This window comes from Pan paniscus, chromosome 15, assembly GCF_029289425.2.
Source record: "Pan paniscus chromosome 15, NHGRI_mPanPan1-v2.0_pri, whole genome shotgun sequence".
NCBI classification, from domain to species: domain Eukaryota; kingdom Metazoa; phylum Chordata; class Mammalia; order Primates; family Hominidae; genus Pan; species Pan paniscus.
In genome coordinates, this window is record NC_073264.2 from 51,751,418 (window position 1) to 51,778,579 (window position 27,162).

The following is a 27,162-nucleotide window of genomic DNA, read 5'->3' on the forward strand; positions in this document are numbered from 1 at the left end:
ATTCAAAGGTATAAAAGGTTAAACACATGACTCCCAGCTCAATGTTTTCCAAAATCTTTGTTCTTAATTTCAAGTGAATTTATTAGAACTTCTAATGGTAAAAAAATCATTTACTTGAAATTCAGCAGTATTTGAAATGTCATCTCATCTTCCTTTTAGTCAGTTAATTTCAAGTGCATTTTAACACTTTTTATTTAAAATGCCACATACAAAACAGTTCTACTTTTTATAAAACTGTTTTTCTCCTTTTTCTTTCTTTTAGCCCTCTTCCACTTGTGTATGTACCTAGGGAGATGACTGGATGATGTTCACCAAATGTTAACTATCGTTAAATCCAGGAGATGGGACTTGGGGTGCATTTTTAAATTTTCTCTCTGGACTTTGCTAACTAGTTTGAACTTTTTATGATGAGCATACATACATATCATTTCTATAAAAACATTAAAACAATTTCTTTATAAAAGAAAAGCTGATCTTATATCTTATGCCTGCATTCAGCCATACCTATCAGAAAGGAAGATTCCTAGGAACATATTCTACACAAAATCTGATTATAGTGACATAGCTCCATTCAGGCAGTTTGGGAGTCATCTCTGTCATCTCTCAGTGGGGTGCGTTCATCCTGGCATTTTGTACACAGCCTTCTGTTCACATTTAATGGAAATATGTAGGATGATCTCATAGGGGAGAGACTGCCCAGACACTTTCAAAGGTTTTATGTTTGATTTTTAATTCAGCAATGTGGGAAAGAACGATATTCAAATGACAGTGATATTATAACTGGTTTCCATATAAAGCAAAGGGAGGCACCTTAAAGTCCTCATATCAATCCTTTCTTATTATTTTTTAGAGTCTGATATTTCTTGTTCGAGACTGGAGTTTCCCATACGAATTTTCATATGGAGCCGATGGTGGTGCCAAATTCTTGGAAAAACGCCTCAAGGTTTGTTAGATATTTAGGTGCATGAAATTTCACTAATAATCTGGAATTATTTTTGTTGGATCATTTGGTGAATAGATACTCAGTAGCCACTAGCCGCAATCTCATTTGTTATCGATATTAATGACACAGGTGAAGAATTCTTTGTATATATCTATAAAACAATAAGTTACTCCTAAAGATAAAACTTTTACTTTGAAGAATTAAACCACTTCAAGACTGACTGCAAATATCAAGATTCAGGTTTTAATAGAGGTTTCAAAGCCAATGTAACAAATATCTAATTTTGAAATCCCTGGAGTCAATCTTAGAGCACAGAATGTAAAATTAGAAGACCTTCCACTTTCTGTGTCGTGCTAGTTCAATACTGTACAAATTGTTACACTGAGCAGATATCACCAAAAGTGCCTACTGGGAAATCAGGGAGAAAGATCAAAATTTACAAAAATGTTCCTTGAAAATTGGGATCTCTGAACTTATTAGGTTTACAGTCATAAAAGTTTGTCTGTATTAAAAACTATCAAATATGTATTTACATAAAGTGGGAGGTGAGGGTGATTTAGCTTGTAAGTAAAAGCTTACTTACACCCAACTATTCAGATTCCATTCTAGAATTTAAATGTACACTTACCAGGTGATAGGAGGCTGTCTTGAATATCTACTAAAAAGAAAGTAGAAATATCCTACTTTCTCTTTGTGGCTCCTACGAGTGCTTTGAATTAAAATTTGAATTTGTAGAAACTAGCCAGATTAAAACCCCACTAATTTGTATTAAAAAATGGGAAGGTCCATTTGAGTTAGCATAAGGGTAGACACTTGTTAATTAAAACTATGCCATGCGTTTTCTATACTTAGACACGGCTCTGTGTGGGCAAACCCACCCAAGACTTTCTTCTTTCTTTAGTAGCAGCCCTGTCGTGTCATTTTCATCATTGTGGGACCAAACAGACATAGCAAATATAAGATGCCACAGAATTCCTTTGCATAATTTGTGATGAAAGTAGTTTAAACTTCAGAATGATTTACTGCAGGTCTCAGGGAACCAGCATGAAGAACTACAGAATGTCAGAAAACACATCCATTCCTGTTTCACCAACATTTCCTGTTTTCTGCTACCTCATCCTGGCTTAAAAGTAGCTACCAATCCAAACTTTGATGGAAAATTGAAAGGTTTGTGTCTTTTAATGAATATGTTTGCATCACTTAGTCTGATTATAAAAATGTCATTTTATCTGTTGGGCTTATGGCTGATAGTTTAGTTTATCCACTGATAGGAGGCTGATGATTAGAAATTGTCAGGAGAATAGGGCATCCTGGGCTGGTGCTCCTCCTTGGTGAACTGTGGGATTCTATGGGCGCTGGATGTATACACTGCCTGCAAAAATAGGCCGGATCCTGAGTTCAGCCAGAAGGCAGTAACCCTCACCTTCTTATCTCTGTGCACTGAGAAGTGCTCCTTAATGTTTTTAGGCTTAATTTTCCTTATCTACATGAAAAAGGAAAACAGATGTCTATAGTATTGGAATTCTGTATTAAGTTATGTAATTAGAGATTGAAAGAAATGCTCTTTAAAACTGCTCCTAAAGAATTTAATTATAAATTATTAAAAACTTCACTAAAAATGAAATCTTGTGTGGAAGAAGAAGAGGACCAGTGTCTTAAAAGAAAAGCACTAGAGTGTTTTTCAAATAGTGTATACTTATAGGATGTAATTATGTCTTTAATAGAAGACTGATTGTTACATGATTCCAAAGCAGCTTGACTTGTTAAACAAACAAACAAACAAGAGCAGGAGGGGAGGTAGGAGTCTGAGGAAATGGAAGTTAATCTTTCCCAAAAGATATCCACCAGGTCTGTAGACATATGCTTTGTAGTTAGTACGACATTGTTCAAAGACATGACTTTTTAACTTGAAAGCGTAGTGTTGAATATGCCACTGAATTCAGATATTTGTTTAATTTACTGTGGCCTTTGTGCATCGTGCCAGGATTGAGACAGTGGCATTACAAGCTTTTCAGCACAATTGTTGTCAGAGGGATTTAAAATTACTTTAAAGAAAGGACAATATAACTTGTATTCAGTTTTACAAAACTGGCAGATTTGAAAAGCAAATGAATTATTTTTGTCCCTGCACCCATGACATTTACTCTCAGATACCTTATATTTAACTTTGGCAGTTAGTACCATAAATACAATACCAAATTTCTCGATCATTAATCAGCACGGTGGTTATATACATTTTATCTTACTTTCATACCACAGACTAGATAGCAGTAAGCATATGGTACATATGGATGACAGGCTCCTATAATTTCACTGTCACACTTATGAATTCCAACCCACTAGTGGATGCACAGATCTCAGTATTGTGCAATTACCTAATGGCTTTAATGTGTTTTGAATAAATTACATAAAGAAAGCCTTCTTACATAAAGAGAAAGCTTCTCTTTCTTCTCTGGAGTTGGGAGACATAAACAGGCAGAGGAGGGGTGCGCCTTCAACAACAGCCCTTTATTGGAACTAAAAATTACTGTGGCTTGTTCCATTACTGCAGTATACAGCTACAGCTCTTAGATTAACTGATACATTTTGCAATGAAAGAGCTCACGGAGAGAGTTTAAGACAAATCATGCAAATGCAGAATCCTACTTATTATTTTTATTTTTTATTTTTAGATACAGGGTCTCACTCTGTGGCCCAGGCTGGAGTGCAGTGGTGCGATCCTAGCTCACTGCAACCTTGAACTCCTGGGCTCCAGCCATCCTTTTGCCTTAGCCTCCCAAGTAGCTAGGACTAAAGGCACACACCACCATGTGCAGCTAATTTATTTTTAAAATTCTTTGAAGAGATGAGGTCTTGCTATGCTTCCAGGGCTTGGTCTCAAACTTCTGGGTTCAATCAATCCTCCTATCTTGACCTCCCAAAGTGCTGGGATTACAGGTGTGAGCCACTGCACCCAGGCAATTATTATTTTTTTAGAAATGGGGTCTTGCTCTGTCTCTCAGGCTGGAGTGCAGCGGTGTGATCATAGCTCACTGCAGCCTTGAACTATTGAGCTCACACAATCCTCCTGCTTCAGCCTCCCAAACAGGACTACAGGAGTGTGCCACCATGGCCGGTTATTTATTTATTTATTTATTTATTTATTTATTTATTTATTTATTTATTTTGCAGAGATGGGGGTTTCACTATGCTGCCCAGGCTGGTCTTGAACTCCTGGCCTCAAGTGATAAATTACAGGCATGAGCCACCATACTTGGCCAGAATTCCACTTTTTAAGACATCTGTTCTCCATCAAATTTTATTCACTTCTATGCATATATTGACCTACACAATTGGTTTACAGTTAACTATAAGTTATGAGTTTACCAAAGTGCCTTGCCTAGGAAAAAGAGTAGTGAAAGGCAGCTTCAATTTCCATAAAAGTTCCATTTTAATGAGACTTTTATGTCTTACAGGACTGCTGCTAAAGCCCTCTTGTGTGCAGAAATATCGTACTTTGCCTCCGTGTTTCTTTGGGCAGTTTTGAAAGTCTGCTATTTACATTATTTTTCTGTCCCACCCTGAATCTTACAATTTGGTGTGATTTCTATCCAGGATGTCTTGTCAGCTGACTGTGATGTTCTCCAGAGGGCTGGCATCTCAGTGGTTGCCTCTGGTGAAGAAAAGTCTCTGAATAAACAATTATACAAAAGTTGTTCTTTGATAATAGTTTCTCATATACTCTTTCACACACAGAAATAACTTTCTAGCTCATTATCAATAGTAATCATTGTTATAATAACTATTTGTTCATGGTCCCTCAAAGTATTGCAATTATTATTGTCTTACCTATTTCTAGTGTTATTAAAAACTGATAAATAATATGATTAAGTTTAACTACTGTTAATTTAAGAACTTCCCAAAAGGAAATGAAAAAGATTAAAGGCACTGAATTACATTCATTTATGCTTCATTCAACCAGCTTTTACTGGGTGCTTACTGAATACCTACCCTAGCATAGCAAATACAATTTTTTAAATAACAAGGAGTTATCCTTTTTTTTTTCTTTTGAGGTTGCTCTGCGTTATAGTACCATATGTAGAATGAGCAGGTAGCCACATTATAAGATGTGGAGCTGCTTCCTTAGCAGCTGCAGTTAAGACTTGAGAATGCATAGTGAAATGCGTGCTTCCAATCACTTATCAGAATCAGGAAATCCTGAGAAAATATCTTCCTTTGTTAATTTATACAGCAATACTATACTAGTGCATCTGCCCTGTGGAGTTCTTATAAAGCATACATCGTATTCTCAATTATTGTGTCAGGTAACCACCACATTGACCAAGCCCCTAAAGTCCTTGGAAGATTTTGCCCTTGTGGAAAAAATTACTGAAGAAAATTACTGAACATAATTCTGAATCAGCTATTCATATATATTAATTGACCACTTGCAAGGCCAAAGCTTATTAATGCCCCTCGGCAAATCGATTTGAACTGGTTTGCAGATTTTCTGGTTCATGTCTTTACTGTGTTCAACTAACATTAGCAAGAGCTCACCACCTACGTATGTTATGAATATATTGTTCTTATTTTCTGAATCCAAAATTGGAATACCTAGCATTGGTTCCAGTGAGAACAAAGAGGGCTACTGCCATCTTCAGACACATTTTTAATCCAAATGTGTGGTTAGATGCTGGTTACTGTAATGATAATTAATTACCACACTTGCTGGTGCATTAACACACAGTCGTATCTTATTCCATTCCAATTGTATAAGGAATGTTTGGGGGCAGAAATTTATATACAAGTTCTGAAAGTGATTTTAAAGTGGTTTTATAAGAAGAAAACTTTGTTTTATTCAGAAACTGAAGAATTCATACATTCTAGATGTATAGTAATATTCTGCTAAAGATGAAAAAACGTAAAATCATATAGCAAAAAAGAAACCTATTAGTGTCATTGAATACAGATACATGGCAGGCAATAAAACACAAAACAGGAACGTGGTAACATAAATACAAATATCAGTATTGTAGTCCAGTGAATACTAGTAACTAAAAAGCAAACCACAATAATAAATCTATATATAGTACAAAGCAAAATTATCAGTGAAAATTGGTACAATGCAAACAGCAAAATAAGTGAATAAACTCCACTGCAAGTACCTGTAAATCATGGTCACTAGAATTTCAAAGTGGCACAAAACATGAAACAAAATAACTTGGAAAGATAGCCAGCATCATGCTTGTGTGTGTTATAAAAGAAGTAAAGAAAACAAATTCTAACATAAAATAGTATTTCAATGTAGCCCCAATGTTATAACTGGGGCTATAATAAAGAGGAAAATGAAAACACAGTCTTAAATTTTGAATCTTTAAGGCCTTCAAAATCACCAACCCCAAAGCCTGAAAACTCTAACTCTGCTAAAATTTAGATTTTTAAAAATTACAGGCAGTTACTGAATTTACTTAGAAATCAAGCAAGTCACTGGACAGATCTTGCTTTTTTACATAGTATGTGTATTTTTCCATATATATATAATGTATATGTGTGTGTATATATATATATATTTTTTTTTTCTTTTTTTGAGACAGGGTCTTGCTCTGTCGCACAGGCTGGAGTGCAGTGGCACAATCTTGGCTCACTGCAACCTCCGCCTCCCGGGTTCAAGCGATTCTCCTGCCTCAGCCTTCCGAGTAGCTGGGACTACAGGCATGTGCCACAATGTACAGCTAATTTTTTTTTTTTTTTTTTTTGAGACGGAGTCTCCCTCTGTCGCCCAAGCTGGAGTGCAGTGGCGTGATCTCGGCTCACTGCAACCTCTGCCTCCCGGGTTCAAGCGATTCCCCTGCCTCAGCCTCCAGAGTAGCTGGCACTACAGGCATATGCCATCCACGCCTGGCTAATTTTTTTTATTTTTATTTTTAGTAGAGGTGGGGTTTCACCGTGTTAGCCAGGATGGTGTCGATCTCCTGACCTCATGATCCACCCGCCTCAGCCTCCCAAAGTGCTGGGATTACAGGCGTAAGCCACTGCACCCAGCCGTGTACAGCTAATTTTTATATCTTAATACAGACAGGATTTCACCACGTTGGCCAGGCTGGTCTCAGACTCCTGACCTCAAATGATCCACCTGCCTCGGCCTCCCAAAGTGCCGGGATTACAGGCGGGAGCCACTGCACCCGGCCCCAGTTTTTCCATATATTTGAAATAACAATTTAAGAAATTATCCCTGTGTTCAGAAGACTTCTCTCGTGATCTGTTTTCTATATTACTTTGCTAAGTCTGTAATGTTAAGCTTTAATCTACTGCTACAGCTTGGGTTATGTGTAATCAATTATATCAAACATGACAGCTACATACTCATACTACCTCTCATCTGCTTAAGTGGCCTTTTCTTGCTATTTTATTTTGTGTTGCTGAGTTCCACCACTAGAGGTAGCATCATTGTCACTATCTTTTTGAACTCTGCAGTGCAGTTACCACAGCTTACCCAGTTTTGTACAGTTCTTAGAAGGTGGGCACGCTATGCACGGAGCAATTTTTGGATACATTTTCTGGAGGGAATGCATTATAATAAGCCAGTAAAAATCTGGTCTCTTCCCCATTTATGAGCCTATATATATAAAACCACAAACAAGACTTAAAACATGAACTGGTTATGGCTGGGCGCAGTGGCTCATGCCTGTAATCCCAGCACCTTGGGAGGCCGAGGCGGGAGGATCATGAGGTCAAGAGATCAAGACCATCCTGGCCAACATGGTGAAACCCCTCCTCTACTAAAAATACAAAAATTAGCTGGGCATAGTGGTGTGTGCCTGTAGTCCCAGCTACTCAGGAGGCTGAGGCAGGAGAATTGCTTGAACCGAGGAGGCAGAGGTTGCAGTGAGCTGAGATTGCACCACTGCACTCCAGCCTGGGCGACAGAGCAAGACTCCATTTCAAAACAAACAAACAAACAAAAAAGCAAAAACAAAACTTGAACTGGTTATATGAATGGGCTACATACAAAACATACATGTAAAATCAAGCAAGCTAACTTATAATATCAAGAAAGCTAACTTATAGGTGGAAGACAAGATACATATGAAATGGGAGTGGAAATTTGGGCAAGGAGAATCATTCACTGAGAAGAGCAGGTTTCAGGAGTCGCTTAAGTGATGGGGAAGTGAGTGATGGCGTTATCACTGGGGAGGAAATGGGGGAGATCAAAGGATGTTTTATTCTGTGGCATGGAGGACTGGGAAGGATTCCAAAAATAATAATGGATTTGCTTTTACTTGTAGAAATAGATGATGAATTCATCAAAAACTTGAAAATACTGATTCCTTGGCTACTTAGTCCCGAGAGCCTAGATATTAAAGAGATCAATGGGAATAAAATCACCTGCCGGGGTCTGGTGGAGTACTTCAAGGTATCACTCTCATTTCTAGAGCATTTGTGGGTACTTAGATTTGACATATATTGGATCGTAATTTCTATAAACAAAAATTATAGACCCGATAATACAGGAGCAAAGGTACGAGGAATCTATAAAAAGGATTTTAAAAATCCTTTCGAAAAAGCTTTTTCAAAACCTTTCAGAAAGCTTACTTTCTGAAATTATTCTTTTGAGGAAACTACATATAGGTAACATTATTGTCCCCTTTTATCTTGAGGGAACTATATTTTGAAATATGAATGTAAGAGTTGGAAAAGTCTTTTGGGGGGATGGGGTGTTTCCCAGGGTCCATGGTCTATTCTGAATTTTACCTTCATAATTCTGAAGATTTTCCCCAAGGGGATACCTTCCTACCGAAGAAAATACTTCCCCATTTCTTACTCTCTGCACCAAGAGCCAATATGAAGTGGAATTATTTTAAATTTGCATTTACCTGTTTACCTTCCTTAGATAGCACTGAATACTTTTTACCAGCACTGAATACTTTTTACCAACCCGTATATATCCTGGAGAATTTCAGTTACCAACCCACTTGTGGACTGATGCTCCAAGGATTAAAATATCAATTTTAAAAATTCATGTTTTGTCATTTAATATGCTATCATATAGGTTCTGTGTGATCTGTTTACCTTCATGATTGTCAGCAATAAATGTCATATTATTGATCTAAAATATGAATTTTTACTGCGTGTAACACTGTGGAGGTGCTTACAATTTGGTAGGAGATTCAGGACCTTCACAAGGGTCTGTTCCATAAAGCTTATGACATCAGCAGGGTACAGATTCCTACAGGTAACTGAAAAGGGCGGTTACTCCCGGCAGAGGGGTCTAAGAACATTTTAAAGGGAGTGGCATTGAGTTGAGCCTTTAAGAAGGGCCAGATTGGCAGACAGAGATGTTTGAAAAAGGCATTTCAGGAAAGGGAAACAACATGAACTAAGAAAAAAGGGAATTTAAGTATGAGAAAGATAAAATAGTTATAAGTTCCTGAAAATATTTTTTGAAATGTCAAGAACTTAGAATGCAATTTCATAGAATTAGAGGAAATATTGAATGGAATTGCTTGAACATGAATCTTTTTCTTTTTTTTTAGGCTTATATAAAGATCTATCAAGGTGAAGAATTACCACATCCCAAATCCATGTTACAGGTATTTATTAATGAGGAGGCATGTTTTAAGACACGTGACTAAGGCTAAGATTTCTGGCTGTCAGAAATAACCAAATAACAATATTAGACAGAATAATTTATTGGAAGATTATTTGCCTAATAACTTTACCTATTTATGTGTTCATCTAAACATGTTTCACATAAACATATTGCAGCCTCACTTGTGTTGAGACACAAACACTTTATACCAAAGGGTTTTCATTCTCTTTGCACTAAATTTGTTTACAACAGTCTTCTATTATGATTTAGATTCACACATGTAACACACAGTAGAAAAGCAGGTGCAAGTTTTAAAAAACTGGTCTCCACAAACATTTTTTTAAAATGAGCCAGGCACGGTGGCATGTGCCTGTAGGACCAGCTACTCAGGAGGCTGAGGCAGGAGGATCACTTGAGCCCAGGAGTTTGAGTCCAGCCTGGGCAACATAGTGAGACCTCATATCTAAAAAATAAGTCAATAAATTTTGGCCGGGCGTGGTGGCTCATGCCTGTAATCCCAGCACTTTGGGAGGCCGAGGCGGGCAGATCACGAGGTCAAGCGATCGAGACCAGCCTAGCCAGCATGGTGAAACCCTGTCTCTACTAAAAATACAAAAATTAGCTGGGCGTGGTGGCGCAAGCCTGTAGTCCCAGCTACTTGGGAGGCTGAGGCAGGAGAATTGCTTGAACCCAGGAGATGGAGGTTGCAGTGAGCTGAGATCGCGCCACTGCACTCCAGCCTGGGCAACAGAGCAAGACTCAGTCTCAAAAAAAAAAAATAATAATAAATAAATAAATAAATAAATTTTAAAAGGGGAGAAACTAGTTTCCTTACATATTTTTAAAATGTAAGTTCTTAATAGTTCCTTTTTGTTATCAGTGATACACTCTTCTATCAGCAGCAGTCCTTAGATATATGTGTGTATTTTAGTATTTATAAAATGTACTATGTATTATTCCCCATGAGTTTGGGTTTATGATTTTTTTCTTCCCAGCATTTAATGGCAGGCTAAAAAATATTTTTTGAGAGGAAAACTCTTCCAAATGAAAATTCATTTTAGAAGTATAGTGTATTGAGTAAAAATCTGTTTATGCATTTTTGAAACTTTTTTACTACTTTTTAAAGTGTAGTAGAAATATTGTAACAGTTTTAAATTATTTTGAGGACTTTGGTTTCTTGCACATTTCTTGCACATGATACTCTGAAATGTGAACTGCCTGTGGAAGTTTAATCAATATGAACTGCATTTTACATCATATTTTGTACTTTGTCCAAAGGCCACAGCAGAAGCTAACAATTTAGCAGCCGTGGCAACTGCCAAGGATACATACAACAAAAAAATGGAAGAGGTAAGAGTTAAATATTTTAAATTCTGTCTTAAACAAAACCAGTATTCTTCATGCAACTCATTCTCTTTTTTCTTCCATGTTACACTGTACACACATGCAATGAGGTGGCTTTGACTTTTTCCTCAGCCTGTATCACATGTCTATTTATTATATTCCTGAAATATTTTTAAAAACATTGTGTGCACAATTTTGAAGGCATTTTAAATGAATTGCCTCTCTCTGTAATATATCCCTATTCACATATTTGGGGGGAGTGCCAGGTCTTTCCACTATTTATAAAATCTAGTAGCCAAAATAGCGTGTGGTACCCTCGCCACTACACCTCCTTATATTCCACAATTTTGGTATTTCTCTTAAAGATGAAAACTTTTAGGAAAAAAAAAAACCCTAAGGGCCAATATTTCTATTTATTACATTTCCTCATTTTAACACTCCAAATTAGGATGGATCTAATAATTATTGTGTATATGTACTACTGTGATAGATATTATTTTCTCTTGAAAATGTTATGAAATTAGGCTGGGTGCGGTGGCTCATGCCTGTAATCCCAGCACTTTGGGAGGCCGAGGCAGGTGGATTGCCTGAGGTCAGGAGTTCGAGACCAGTCTGGCCAACATGGTGAAACCCTATCTCTACTAAAAATAACAAAAAAAAATTAGCCAGGCCTGATGGCACGCACCTGTAATCCCAGCTACTTGGGAGGCTGAAGCAGGGTAATTGCTTGAACCAGGGAAGTGGAGGTTGCAGTGAGCTGAGATTGTGCCACTGCACTCCAGCCTGGGCAACAGAGCAAGAATCTGTCTCAAAAAACAAAATGTTATGAAATTAAAATTGCATTCAAATTGAAGTCTTAGAATGAAGGAAAATGTAGTATATGGAGTGGCATTGTTTATAAGGACAATCAGAATGAAAGAATTCTCGATATAGTTAAATCTCAAATGCAGGCATACATACCTCATTTTATTGAGCCTCACTTTCTTGCACTTTTTACAAATTGAAGTTTGGTGGCAACCCTATGTGAAGCAGGTCTATTGACGCCCTTTCTCCAACAGCAAGTGCTCACTTCATGTCTGTGTCACGTTTTGGTAATTCTCACAATTTTTCAAACTTTTTCATTATTATTATATCTGTTATGGCAACCTGTGATCAGTGATTGCTGATGTTACTATTGTAATTGTTTCGGAGTGCCATTAACTGTGCTGTTATAAGATGGTGAACTTAATCGATAAATGTGTTTTCTGACTGCTCCATCAACCAGCAGTTCCGCCACCCCTCCCTCTCTGCAGTCCTTTCTTTTATCTGAGGCACAACAATATTGAAAATAGGCCAATTAATAACCCTACAATGGCCTTTAAGTGTTGAAGTTCAAAGAGACACATCTCTCACTTTAAATCAAAAGCTAGAAATGACTAAGCTTAGTGAGGAAGGCATATGAAAAGCTGACATAGGCCAAAAGCTAGGCCTTTGCACCAAATAGTTAGCCAGGCTGTTGGATGCAAAGGAAGAGTTCTTAAAGGAAATTAAAAATGCTACTCCAGGCTGGGCCCAGTGGCTCACACCTGTAATCCCAGCACTTTGGGAGGCTGAGGCAGGTGGATCACTTGAGGTCAGGAGTTTGAGACCAGGCTGGCCAACATGGTGAAACCCTGTCTCTACTAAAAATACAAAAATCAGCCAGGCATGGTGGCACATGCCCATAGTCCCAGTTACTCGGGAGGCCGAGGCAGGAGAATCGCTTGAACCCAGGAGGCAGAGGTTGCAATGAGCCAAGATCGCACCACTGCACTGCACTGCACTGCACTCCAGCCTGGGCGACTGAGTGAGACTCTGTCTGAAAAAAAAAAAAGAAAAAAAAGTGTTACTCCAGTGAACACACAGATTATAAAAAAGTGAAACAGCTTTTTTGCTGACACAGAGAAAGCTTTAGTTTGGATAGAAAATCAAAACAGCCACAACATGCCCTTAAGCCAAAGCCTAATCCAGAGCAAGGCCCTAACTCTGTTCAATTCTATGAATGCTGAAGAGTTGGTAAAGATGCAGAAGAAAAGTTGGAAGCTAGCAGAGGTTTTTGGTTCATGAGGTTTAAGAAGCCATCTCCGTAACATAAAGTGCAAGGTGAAGCAGCAAATCTTGATGTAGAAGCTACAGCAAGTTATCCAGAAGATCTACCTGAGATCAGTGATGAAGGTGGCCACGGTAAACAGAGATTTTCAATATGGATGAAATAGTCTTCTATTGGAAGATGCCATCCAGGACTTTCCCAGCTAGAGAGGAGAGGTCAATGCCTGGCTTCAAAGCTTGGAAGAACAGGCTGACTTTCTTGTAGCTGGTGACTTTAAGTCGAACCCAGTGTTCATTTACCATTCCCCAAATTCTAGGCACTTAAGAATCATGCTAGGCCGGGCACGATGGCTCACACCTGCACTTTGGGAGGCCCAGCACCTTGGGAGGCTGAGGTGGGTGGATCACGAGGTCAGATAGAGACCACGGTAAAACCCCGTCTCTACTAAAAATACAAAAAATTAGCCGGGCGCAGTGGCGGGCACCTGTAGTCCCAGGTACTCAGGAGGCTGAGGCAGGAGAATGGCGTGAACCCAGGAGGTGGAGTCTGCAGTGAGTCGAGATCACACCACCAGCCTGGGCGACAGAGCGAGACCCATCTCAAAAAAAAAAAAAAGAAAAGAAAAATCATGCTATACCTACTCGTTTGTGCGCTATTAATGGAAGAACAAAGCCTATGTAACAGTACAGCTGTTTACAGCATGGGTTACTGAATACTTTAAGCCCACTGTTCAGACCTACAAAGAAAGATTCCTTTCAAAATATTACTGCTCATTGGCAATGACCTTATTCATCAAAGAGCGCTGATGGAGATGTATTTAAGGAAATTAATGTTTTCATGCCTGCTAACCCAATATCCATTCTACAGCCCAGGATCAAGGAGTAATTTTGACTTTCAAAAGTTAATAAGAAATACATTTTGTAAGGCTATAGCTGCCACAGATAGTGATTCTTTTGATGGATCTGGGCAAAGTACATCGAAAACCTTCCAGGAGAAATTCACCATTCTGGATGCCATGAAGAGAATCTGTGGTTTATAGGAGGCAAAAATATCAACAAGAATGTGGAAAAAGTTGATACCAACCCTTCTGGATGACTTTGAGGGGGGTTCAAGACTTCAGTGGAGGAAGGAAGTGCAGGTGTGGTGGAAACAGCAAGAGAACTTAAAAGTGGAGCCTGAAGATGTGACTCAATTTTGTAATCTCTTAACGGATGAGTTGTTTCCTATGGATAAGCAAAGACAGTGGTTTCTGGAGATGGAATCTACTCCTAGCGAAGATGCTGTGAACAGTGTTGAAATGACAACAAAGGGTTTAGAATATTTTTTATTGGTACATAATAGATGTACATATTTTTGGAGTACATATGATAAATTGATACATCCGTATAATGTGTAAAGATCAAATCAGGGAAAGTGGGATATTTATCACCTTAATATTTCTTTATGCTAGGAACATTCGAATTATTCTCTTCTGGCCATTTTGAAATGTACAATAGATTATTGCTAATTACAGTCACCCTACTGAGCTATTGAACACTGTCTTATTTCTTCTAACTGCTTTATTTGTACCCATTAATCAACCTCTCTTCATCCCCTTCCCCCTACTCTTTTCCTTTCCAGGGCTTTAAAATATGAAATAAAGTTAGTTGATAAAGCATTGGCAGGATTGGAGAGGATTGACTCCAATTTTTAAAGAAGTTCTACTATGAGTAAAATGCTGTCGAACGGCATCCCAGGCTACAGAGAAATCTTTCATGAAAGGAAGTCTATCAATATGGCAAACTTTACTGTTGTCATATTTTAAGAAATTGCCACAGCCACCTCAACCTTCAGCAACACCACCCTAATCAGTCAGCAGCCATCGACATCGAGGCAAGAGCCTCCATCAGCAAAAAGATTGATGTGCTGAAGGCTCAGATGATCCTTAGCATTTTTTTGCAATAAAGTGTTTTTAACTTATGTACATGGTTTTTAGACATGCTATTGCACACTTTACTAGACTGCTATATAATGTAAACATAACTTTTATATGAATTAGGAAATTTAAAAAATCATGTGACTTGCTTATTGCAGTGGTCTGGAACCAAACATGTATTATCTCTGAGGCATGCCTGTAACCAAAGTGAATGGTATGGTTAACTGAGATTACCCTTGTAACTTTTCAAAAAATTGAAAATGTTATTCAAGAACATTTAATATACTCCTAACTTAGTTTCTGGAAGAAAATACTCAATTGGCTCCATTCAAACAAAAATCAGTAAAACTGCTAAAGAATGTATTTCACAGTTTACTTTGAGAGCTTTATAGCATTGATCGTTTATTAAACTTCATTGGTTAAAATGACTTCAGTGTAGTTAGATTTCCTAGAATTTGGATATACGTAGTTTTCTTAGATTTGGATTCATTCTGTGAATGAACTCAGTTTGCACTTCATGTTGTGTCACACGTCTTTTCATCTTGAAGGACTTGGATTAAGTAATAAATATTATTTTCCACGTCAAAAAGAGAAAAATTTAAAATGATTTTAAGCCACCTATAAAATGCCAGTCCCATTTATAGTCATGCCTCGTGGATAGGGGGTGGAAAGATGTGGGCTGACAAAACATATATGCAGGCTCCTGATTATTAACGTATTCTAACAAACTCAACTAGCTAAGTGAAAAATTTTGATACAGTTGCCAATTTTACTCTGCATTGCATAAACAAATACTTCTCTATCTGATACAGATTTGTGGTGGTGACAAACCATTTCTGGCCCCAAATGACTTGCAGACCAAACACCTGCAACTTAAGGAAGAATCTGTGAAGCTATTCCGAGGGGTGAAGAAGATGGGTGGGGAAGAATTTAGCCGGCGTTACCTGCAGCAGTTGGAGAGTGAAATAGATGAACTTTACATCCAATATATCAAGCACAATGATAGCAAAAATATCTTCCATGCAGCTCGTACCCCAGCCACACTGTTTGTAGTCATCTTTATCACATATGTGATTGCTGGTGTGACTGGATTCATTGGTTTGGACATCATAGCTAGCCTATGCAATATGATAATGGGACTGACCCTTATCACCCTGTGCACTTGGGCATATATCCGGTACTCTGGAGAATACCGAGAGCTGGGAGCTGTAATAGACCAGGTGGCTGCAGCTCTGTGGGACCAGGTAAGAACACCTTTAATTCACAACTAAATTCAGCACACATTTGAATGTCATCCATGTGCCAGCCACTGCATTAGATCTTGGAAATACACATCAACAGGAATTGGGCCCCAGTCATCAAGAATGTTATGACCTGCCCAGATAGAAGCAACTAACTATATAATACTGTGTAAAATGTGAAGTCCTACACAACTATTTTCCAGTTAACATTTCAGCATTTAAAAAAAAATACATCAGTTTAGTAGTATATATACTTTTTTTTTCTTTTTTTGGGTGGGGGGGCAGTCTTGCTCTGTCGTCTAGGCTGGAGTGCAGTGGCGTGATCTCAGCTCACTGCAACCTCCGCCTCCCAGGCTCAAGCAATTCTTGTGCCTCAGCCTCTCGAGTAGATGGGACTACAGGTGCATACCACCATCCCCAGCTAATTTTTTGTATTTTTTGTAGAAATGGTGTTTCACCATGTTGGCCAGGCTGGTCTCAAACTCCTGACCTCAAGCAATCTGCCCGCCTCAGCCTTCCAAAGCGTTGGGATTATAGGCGTGAGCCACCCAGCCTACTTTTTATTATTCTAAAAATGTTATATCTATTAAAAGTTGTAAGAGAAAACAGCTTTTATTTAGCTAATTATGACTTGTGTTAACATTATCTCATATTTACAACCTATGATTTGATTAGCATTAGCTTTGTTAGGAGCTATCTGAACCACTATCATAAGTTGTCATATCATTCTTTTTTAGTTAAAAACTTCCAAAAGCAGTATCAGATTACTTCAGATTGTCTCTGTACCAGTAGGCAGCAGGTAATAGCTACAATTCTTCCAGCATTAAGAACATACTTATGGCCGGGTGCGGTGGCTCACGCCTGTAATCTCAGCACTTTCCGAGGCCAAGGTGGGCGGATCATCTGAGGTCGGGAGTTCGAGACCAGCTTGGCCAACATGGAGAAACACCGTCTCTATTAAAAATACAAAAATAGCCAGTCGTAGTGGCGCATGCCTGTAATCCCAGCTACTCGGGAGGCTGAGGCAGGAGAATCGCTTGAACCCAGAAGGTGGAGGTTGCATTGAGCCGAGATGGCACCACAGCACTCCAGCCTGGGCAACAAGAGTGAAGCTCCGTCTCCAAAAAAAAAAAAAAAAAAAAAAAAATACTTATATATACTTTATAACATAATTGTAACGTGCCTTTGAAGGATCTAGCTGAGATAAACTAGTGGTAGCACAATGGGAAATGAATGAAATAAAAACTGGATCCTCTGAGCCACTTTCTGAAATAGTCCCTCAACCACAAAAGATTTAAGCGGGGTTGAGGTCAATGTCAAAACCCTCCTAGACTATGTTATGCTAAAACCTATGAGGAATACAGAATTGAGTTCTTCAAAGATTCTGATAAAATATGTAATCTAAACTGAAAAATCTGCAGAAGTATCTGTTCTGTTCTTAAATGCTCATAAATTAATATTGTAAGCAAAGTTGAATATTATAACGCTGTTAATAAAGCAGGATATATACTTTTCTTTTTTCTTTTTAATCTGCCTTTGCCACAGGGAAGTACAAATGAGGTAAGTTAAATTTTTTAAAATTCAGAGCTATATATTTGTAAACATTATGATATTATTTTATAAACTGACTAGCCATTAAAAGATGTCTTTATGTAGATTAGAACAATCTTTGGTGACTTCTAACATTTAAATTTGTAATTGTGAATTTTTAACATGGTCTTAAAATATTTAGCTTTTTCTAGACATCATGTATGATTTGATCTACACACACACAAAAACCGTAAGAATTGAATATCATCAGTATTTGTTTCATGAATGTGTAGAAAATTTCAAAATTCTTAAGCTCTGAAATGGTGGACTCTGCTCTACTGCAGAGTAAAGCAAGCAGTTATGAAACCTGAGGAAATGTAACTACTGGAGGGTATTTAAATGTAGCTACAACTTTTAGAAGTTGTTTTCAACTTTGGCTTTTGACTGACAGTAATACATACCACTTTAAGCAGGGCCCAGGCCAGTATGTATTCTTTCTTGGCAGACCTCAGGCCTGACCTGTAAATTAGTGTTCATTTCTCCTACCGCACATGTGCAACACTACATATCTCAGAAAAGACTCTAGGCATCCACGAAGGAATCATCTGTTACACTAAGAAAAATTACCACTCTGGAATCATTTAGGTCATTATCTTCAGGAAGCAAAGCTGATCTTGAACAACTATAGAGATAATTCTTTCCTCAGTTTCTACTGTGGCATATAATTGGATTATGTCCTCGAATCAAATACCATTTACTATTTACAAGTCAATAAGAAGTTATTTTATGCAAAATTCAGTAAGCAAGTTCATTAAAAAAGCAAAAGCAAATTTCAACTTTGTAAATCAAAGCTGAAGAAAAAATATAAGAGAATTAGAATTAAACTGAATGCCTTAGAATCCGAATATAATGGAAGACAATACTATGTTGCACCAATATACATTCACAGATCTGAAGATGGTACCATACAGACGTAATGCCATAAGAAAATCAAGGCCGGGCGCGGTGGCTCATGCCTGTAATCCCAGCACTTTGGGAGACTGAGGTGGGCGGATCACGTTAGGTCAGGAGTTCGAGACCAGCCTGGCTAACATGGTGAAGCCCCATCTCTACTAAAAATATAAAAAATTAGCCAAGTGTGGTGGCAGGCACCTGTAGTCCCAGCCACTGGGGAGGCTGAGGCAAGAGAATAGCTTGAACCTGGGAGGAGGTTGCAGTGAGCCAAGATCGTGCCACCACTGCATTCCAGCCTGAGCGAGAGAGTGAGATTCCAACTCAAAAAGTAGAAAAAAACAAAAAAAAAAACAAAAAAAAACAGATCCAAAGAAAGTAGGTATACAGACTCACAAATGATAAAAATTAATGGAATTTCCTGGGAACAGATTACTATTTAAAGGATCTCAAGCTTTTATGCAGCTTTTAAAAATATTCAAAGACTCTTTACAAACTCCAGAACTAAATCAGACAAGTCATTTGTAACTGACTGTCAAGTATGTGAAAGTCAGAGGAGGGGATGAAATCTTAGACACTAGCTAACGGGGCCAGGAAACAAAGATATCTATAAACACTTATATAAAGCAGTATACAATACACAGAAATTCCTATGATTCAAACATCATTAAAAACCCACAGAGAACAATAAGAGGTAGTTTTAAATGAGGAAAGCTTGCTGAGGTAATGTTTTTGAATAAGGTTTGTAAGATATTAGCTAAGTCATGGAAACAAGGCAAGAGCGTGTAAAGTGAAGGATCCTACTGTGCTGGGGGAAGGACACTATATGTGCTTAGCTGCATGACTGTATCAGTAAATGATGGAGAATAAAATTGGCCCCACTCAGGAAAACACTGGAAGCCCAGAAAGCAAGTAGCCTAGCTATGCATAATAGTTACTGCCAATCAGAAGTTATGAGGTCTTACAATTCATCTAAAACTGCTAATATTCACAATTTGAATTTTCAGCACACCCCTGGGGCAAAGTAGAAGCTCACTGCTCCAAGAGGTATGCAAGGTAAAAGGAAACACAGTTTGAGAATAAAAACATTCACCACAAAGGTCAACACACAAAAGTGTTAATGCACACATTGAGGAGTTGAAAATACTTTTGAATTTTAAGATATTAATTTATATATCGATTAAAAAAGATTTCAAATTCAACATGCTAAATTTTATACAGTACGATAAACTAAAAAGGAAAAAAATTTACATCTGTGTGTTTAATAAAATGTTTTATAATCTTGATGCTTTTATTCTAGGCTTTGTACAAGCTTTACAGTGCAGCAGCAACCCACAGACATCTGTATCATCAAGCTTTCCCTACACCAAAGTCGGAATCTACTGAACAATCAGAAAAGAAAAAAATGTAATCCAAATTTTAAGAAATACAGGTGCATGACCAATTGTCAATTAAATATTCAGTTTTATGTCTCCATGCAAACATTCAAAGTGCTTCCATCAGAACAGAGTAAAATACTAAACACCTCTGAAGACTGCAAACTGGATTAGTTCTTTTACTTCAGTGTTTAATAAGCAGATGTATGTATGCATGGTTATACTATTTTGTTAACATGTACAATTTTCTGATTTTTCTTCAAAAATGCTGTTATAAAGTATTTGTCTATTTATGATAACAGTACACGTGTTCTGCTTGAATTTACTAAATTCTACTACTGGGTTATAATTAAATCATGTGATATTCCACGTTTGGATATGCTCATTTAATTTCTACAGAAAAAATTTTAAATTATTTCACATAGCCATTTGTTAAAACACAGCATCATAACTCAGCAGGCTTGATTTAATCTGTATCATCTTATATATATCACAATCTTATTTTTAAGCACATTTTAGAATTCTTCAGTTGCTTTATCAAAAACCAGATATTGCTTTTACATGGTTTAATAGAATATAAACCTCTTGATAAAAAATGCACAAAAAATCACTTTGTATATGTGAGTTTCACTGCATTGTATATTTTTTCATTTGGTACATAAAGAATGTATTCTTCATAGGTTTATTATTTTAATATGTGAACTATTATTAAAGTTTACTCTGGTTCCTAAGATTAAAAACAAATGCTTACTGAATTTGAAAATCAGAGGTGCTGATATAGAATGATGAAGGTGTATCTCTTTTTTTAGACTCAAGATGCATTTTATTTAATGTTGACATCAGTACAAACTTTAGTTTCTATTTTACAAAACATGCTAATTCCTTTAGGTAACTTCTAGTTCTTAATGACTAAAATCTCTAGTGGAGTTTCACTGAACAGACTTCTTAGAGGAAGAAGGAAAGTGTGTTAATGAAAAAAGTAACACTTATCTAGGAGGTCCAAAACAGAGTAACTTCTAAAGACTGTCACAGAAATGGCTACACCATAATTAAGTAGCGATATAAAGTAAGAAGTGACAGGAAAGAACAATTAAGACAGAGGAGTGTGGGAGTTCATAAGATATATAAACTTACATCTTAGAAAAGTCTGATCACAAGTTCAGCAAATTATCTTTTCCCAGTGATAAAATTCCACTAGCCATACTTTCATTTTTCAATACCCCTTTTCATTACCCCTTTCAATTATATTGATTCCTTTGTCTATGGCCTTTTGAACAGAAAAATGAAATACAGCACTATGTCTAAAACATGGACTCAAAAACCACGCGCTTAGTTTCCACAAAAATATATTTAATAAGCTTGTTATATAAAATCAAACACTTAACATTGTCAACATTTCTTCAGTTATTCAAACTCACTGATATCTAACTGGGAGTAGTTTGTATTCTGGAAGACTTCCTAAGCTAAAAGTATATTTACATATTTACAACACATGTAAATATAACTGAAGAACTACTTCAAATAATGTTGAAATTCACAGAATTCTAGAGATTTATAGTTATAGTTTAGAAGTATCACCAATTTGTTTGCAATCAAGTGTACAGCGCTAATTATGAAAAATGTTTTAACTATTAAACCAAAAGGGGGAGAAACACTGGGAGGGAAATATATGGTGTTAAAGTCCTGTGATAAATACTTAGAAAATTAAAACTAATAATATACATTCGATTTAATGACCAAAAATTTTTTTTGAATCCCTGATTGTCATTTTTGGTAGCTTAACCCAGTCTGTCAGAAGGCAGTATGCTATGCTGTCAGGAACTCTCCACTGCCTCGTCAGAGCCATGCTAAATGCAGTAACAGCACTGGCTGAAAATAAGGAAGATGATGTTAGCAACTTTGAGTTTCCCGCACCTTCCCAATACAGGCTAAGTATTTCTGCTTATATGTATTTCTGAAAGATTAAAAGGCCCTTCACCCATTCATACCAAAAAATACTTTCTCAACATGCTTTAAAAGGATTCCTTATTTTGTTTTTTTTTTTTATTTTTTATTTTTTGAGACAAGGTCTGGCTCTCTCTCTCAGGCTGCAGTGCAAGTGGTGCGATCTTGACCCTGCAACCTCTGCCTCTCGGGCTCAAGCCATCCTCTGACCTCAGCCTCCCAAGTAGCTGGGACTAGAGGCACACACCATCATACCCGGCTAATTTTTTTGTATTTTTTGTAGAGATGGGGCTTCACCATGTTGCCCAGGCTGGTCTTAAACTCGTGAACTCAAGCGATCCACCCACCTCGGCCTCCCAAAATGCTGGGATTACAGGAGTGAGCCACCACGCCCAGCTGGGTTCCTTACTTTGGAGAGGGGAGACAAACATACATCATATATAAATATTTATCACAATAAGGTTCCAAATCCTATTTTATATTTCAACTACATCATGGTAATATTTAAACCATCCCTTTCCAGACAATATTTCACACTAGAGCAGTAAACATTTTTTTAAAAAAATACCGCAGATTCTTTTTTTTTTAAAGAAGGTACTACTGCTGTAAGAAGTTAACAAGTAATAATTTCCTATTTAACATCTGTTCATAATGACATTTCCGCTGCATTTTTTTCCATCAAGAATACCAAAACAGTTTCCTAATATACAGTATTTGAAAGTGTTTGCCATATTGGCTCTTAAAATGATAGACTAATTTTTCTCGTTCAATAAAAGAAAATTTCTAATAACAAAATACATGTAAAGTTAGAATTTTATAATTTCCACAAAGGAAGCAGCATTTATTAACCAGAGTACTTGTTTGCAATTTTTTATCTGTGAAAATATTTTAAAGCTCTTACAAAACTTAAATTTTTAAAAAATCAGCTCAAAAATTTTTTCCATGTTGTTGGGCATACCACTGCTGTCTCTGCTTTCGGTTTTCCAACTCTGTAAGAAGGGCTTGTCTGTATGCTTCATACATTTTAACAATCTGCTCCAATTCTTTCATGAAGAGCAACTTTAGCATTCCCTGGTATGTATCCAGGTCAGCCAGCTGGAAGAGTTCCCATTTCAGAATGTGGTCATATCTGTTTTAAAACACCATCATATATATGTTCACAACATATACATAAACATGTATTTCTAGCAAGAAACTAGTCTGTTTTTTAAAATGTCAACTTTATTTATAACTAAACAAACCATAAGTTTTAATTAAAAATAACTGGGCACAGTGGTGGTGCCTATTATAGTCCCAGCTACTTGGGAGGCTGAGGTGGGAGGCTGAGGTGGGAGGACTGCTTGTGCCCAAGAGTTTGAGGCCAGCCTGGGCAACACAGCAAGACCCTGTTTCTAAAAATAAATAAATCAGTTTTTTAAAAATGTGAGTTATTAACTGCTATTTACATATAATTCTTTGTTGGTTTGTTTTTTTGAGACGGAGTCTTGCTATGTCGCCAGGCTGGAGTGCAGTGGCGTGATCTCAGCTCACTGCAACCTCCGCCTCCCAGGTTCAAGCAATTCTCCTGCCTCAGCCTCCCAAGTAGCTGGGATTACAGGCATGCGCCACCATGCCCAGCTACTTTTGTATTTTTAGTAGAGACAGAGTTTCACCATGTTGGCCAGGATGGTCTCAATCTCCTGACCTCGTCATTCGCCCACCTCAGCCTCCCAAAGTGCTAGGATAACACTTTGGGAGCCACCGCGCCCGGCCTACATATAATTCTTCTAAGGAAAGGAGAAAACTGCTAATATTACTTCATTTCAATTTAAGTTAAAGAATACCTATTTCTTTAAATTACCCATTATTCTAATATTAACACCAGACAACCTTGAACACAGATTTCAAACTACAGTGGTTCTATAATTTCTGAAGAACATATTTTGTGCTACTTATAAGTTCATCAAAAGTTAACTGTCAGGAACTTAAGAATACTTTAGACCATATTGTGCTTGCAAATGATAATGCACAAAAATGGACAGTCATTTGCATCATTCATGTTGATGGATCTTTTTGAGGAATGCTATTCACAACAGCAAACAAGGAACCAAACAGAAGGAGAAATGAAGAGGAACCCTCAATTCGTGGCTCTAAGTATTCTTGAGGCTGAGTACACAGCATCTAAAAAAACAAACAGGAAAACTAAAGAAGGAAATAAACTTTTTAAAATGAGAGAATAAGTAGACTATAGAAGGTTTCAGTGTGGTGAAGGATTCACAAAAGATTCTGTTTACATATATCATGGAAGACCGTTAGTAGTCTTTCAGTGGTAAGTAGATCCCTGCTTAGCAGTAGTACCTTTAGTAGTTGGCTACATAGTTCCATTTCAGTATGTGATGAAGACAGCACTGTAATTAACATTCTCATTTTAAAGATGAAAAACACTAAAACCTAAAGAGGCTCTTTACCTCTTGCAAAAGTGCTTAGTGACTAAAAGTTCAAAAAGGAAGAGAACTATGGACCAAGATGCTTCAAAATAGTGGTTTTCAATGTTAATATCCACTAAGACTAGATAAAGAACTTGAATTAGGGAAACGCATGTTATACCCGAAATTATACCTCTCAAATCATACTGCAGAGCAGACATAATAGGAAGCTTTGATTGAAAACTCTAGCATTATTTTTAATGATCGTTTATAGTATTTCCTACCCAGTGGTTCTTTGATATTATACCATTTTCTTTCAAAAGGACTGTCTAATATTTTTAAATGAGATTTAAAAAAAGGGAGATAGAAAACATACCGAGCAGTTAGTGTGAGCCACTATACTTGGCATTTTGACATGTTTCTATTCAACTTGAGTATGTGTAACAGAAATGTCAGTAATACAACATGCAAAAACTGGAAGGTAAATATATTTAATTGGACTCCCAATTTTACTCAGTTACTTGAGAGCTGCAAATTTATTAATAGATGTAGATTTCTTCGGTAGGAAGCTCTGTTCTTTTTAATGGGAAACTCCAACTACTTGTGAACATAAATTAGAGTGATACTGTAAGAAATACTCAATGAGCCTCCATGAAGAAACAGTTATAAGGTATTTCTTAGAACATCCACCATTCTTGTAACTTAAGATTTTATGTGCTCCTTGGAAACAAATTCATAATTCCTAACAAAAAATCTTAATCTCCCAGAGTTAGCTAAGAGGCAATTCAGCAATGTCTACTAAATCAAGATGGTTACCATTTATACCAGGTGAACTACAACAATGTTAAACTAATCTATCATCTGTGTACTTTCTAGCAAGGAAAACAAAGAACAAAAATAAGATGGTAAATATTATACTTATTTTTAAGACATGAATATCATTCTGTATAAGTATTCGAGTTTTGTCTAAGGAAGAAAAAACCTTCAAACAATATTGTCAGGTTTTTTTTGGTTTTTTTTTTTTAAGAGATGAAGATCTCCTATGTCTCCCAGGCTGAAGTGCAGTGGCTAATCACAAGCACAATACCACTACTGATCGGCACAGTAGTATTAACCTGCTGCATTTCCAACCTGGGCCAGTTCGCCCCTCCTTAGGCAACCTGGTGGTCCCTGCTCCTGGGAGGTCACCATACTGATGCCAAAGAGTACAGACATCCGACTGGCATAGTGCACCACAGCCCAGAACTCCTAGGCTCAAACAATCCTGACTCTGCCTCTCAAGTAGCTTGGATTACAGGGGCACCACCATGCCTGGCCAAGTTTCTGACTTGCCAATCAGCATTCAGCATCAAGAGTATGATTATGGGTAGAAGCAACAAAATCAGATTAGAGAAAATCCTTCTGGGGGAAGAAAGTGCACTCCAAGAAGGGCACAGATGTGAAAAAACTGCAAAGCATGGAATGGAAATCCTATTCCAAATTCTTTCCTCTGTTGCTTCTACATAGTTACTACCCTTCTGCCTATAATCACCTAAGTGTTCCTTCTTTTTCTGAAAAGTATAAACTCCCATTCTTTCCTTCTTAACTAGCCAAGAAATTTGTTTCCACAAGTTTAACTTTTGGTCATTTATACTGTATATACACAGGTAAATCATTCCGAAAATTGGGTGTAAAACACTCCAGTAGTCCATGCTTCTAGCATCTCTTTTGCTCTGTTTTTCCTAGGGCAGTATTCTATTCAAATACTACTTATAAATAGCCCATATATACAAATGCCAGTTGCTATAATGCTACCAAAAATAACCTGTCCACACTGCATGCTGACTTCAAGATCAACAGTGCTGCTATCCTCAGCTCCAGGTATCACCATGTAGCCTAAGTCTCCTGCACCCACCCACCATAACACTGTGTCCACTCCTCCCTCTTTTTCACCTGTATCCAGAGCAGGGTCAATGGTGACACTACAGGACTGCCAAGCCACTGGAATAAAAAATACCCCTGCCACACACTGCTGAGGACTAGTGTTTTGGTGTGTGTGTGTGAGAAATAACAAAGTAAATATGTTCTTGACAATGTTTTTGCTGTCAAAGATTAAATTTTATTTTATTATATTTTATTTTGAGATGGAATCTCGCTCTGTCACCCAGGCTGGAGCGCAATGGCACGATCTTGGCTCACTGCAACCTCCGCCTCCCGGGTTCAAATGATTCTCCTGCCTCAGCCTCCCGAGTAGCTGGGACTACAGGCGCATGCCACCATACCCAGCTAATTTTTTGTATTTTTAGTAGATACAGAGTTTCACTGTGTTAGCCAGGATGGTCTCGATCTCTCGACCTTGTGATCCACTCGCCTCGGCCTCCCAAAGTGCTGGGATTACAGGCGTGAGCCGCCGCGCCCGGCCTAACTTTTAAAATTTTATCCTATAGTTCAGCTTGAGTACAGTTATACCAAGCATTATAGACTTTTGTGAGCAGACACAGGAACATAACTTTACAAAAATTAAGTACAAATTTAAAACACAGTCTGTTTCTAAATCGAGTTTTAGAAGTATATGCAAAAATTGTGTTGGTAAATTACTGTGAGAGATAGGATTAAAGAATTTCAGGATTAAAGAATTTCAGATTCTCAATTGTCTGAAAAACAAAAGGAAGAAACATGCAAATTTTTTTTGCAAAAATGTCTCTTTTTGTTGTGATAATTGATTCTTCATTATCTAATTCATAGATAACCACTCACCCCTTGTTGATAGAATATTAACCATTTCCATCCCCTTCAGCAACATTAATTAGAATCAACTAGAAAGCAACAGGCTTCTAGACCTCTTGTTTAAGTTTTTAAACAGTAAAGAAGTATAGTACTTGCTCCCTTTTTGTCAG

The 27,162-nt window shown here is 37.4% G+C and overlaps 2 protein-coding genes across 5 annotated transcripts in view; one reads left to right on the forward strand and one right to left on the reverse strand.

Annotated features, from left to right (window-relative positions):
- Positions 1–20,306, forward strand: part of ATL1 (atlastin GTPase 1) — a 100,158-nt gene extending 79,852 nt beyond the window's left edge. For 2 of the 4 annotated variants that reach the window (XM_034937522.2, XM_055097568.2), the window contains exons 8-15: positions 851–943; positions 1,972–2,110; positions 8,209–8,336; positions 9,457–9,513; positions 10,791–10,862; positions 15,652–16,083; positions 17,626–17,640; positions 19,862–20,306. In XM_034937522.2, coding sequence (XP_034793413.1) covers positions 851–943; positions 1,972–2,110; positions 8,209–8,336; positions 9,457–9,513; positions 10,791–10,862; positions 15,652–16,083; positions 17,626–17,640; positions 19,862–19,972 — 1,047 coding nt within the window. In that variant the 3' untranslated portion in view covers positions 19,973–20,306. The remainder of the gene's footprint in view (positions 1–850; positions 944–1,971; positions 2,111–8,208; positions 8,337–9,456; positions 9,514–10,790; positions 10,863–15,651; positions 16,084–17,625; positions 17,641–19,861) is intronic. The other 2 variants (XM_055097569.2, XM_034937523.2) reach the window with 1 other exon arrangement.
- A 964-nt stretch (positions 20,307–21,270) lies between these two features.
- Positions 21,271–27,162, reverse strand: part of SAV1 (salvador family WW domain containing protein 1) — a 34,647-nt gene continuing 28,755 nt past the window's right edge. The window contains exon 5 of the mRNA XM_003831732.5: positions 21,271–23,010. Coding sequence (XP_003831780.1) covers positions 22,809–23,010 — 202 coding nt within the window. The 3' untranslated portion in view covers positions 21,271–22,808. The remainder of the gene's footprint in view (positions 23,011–27,162) is intronic.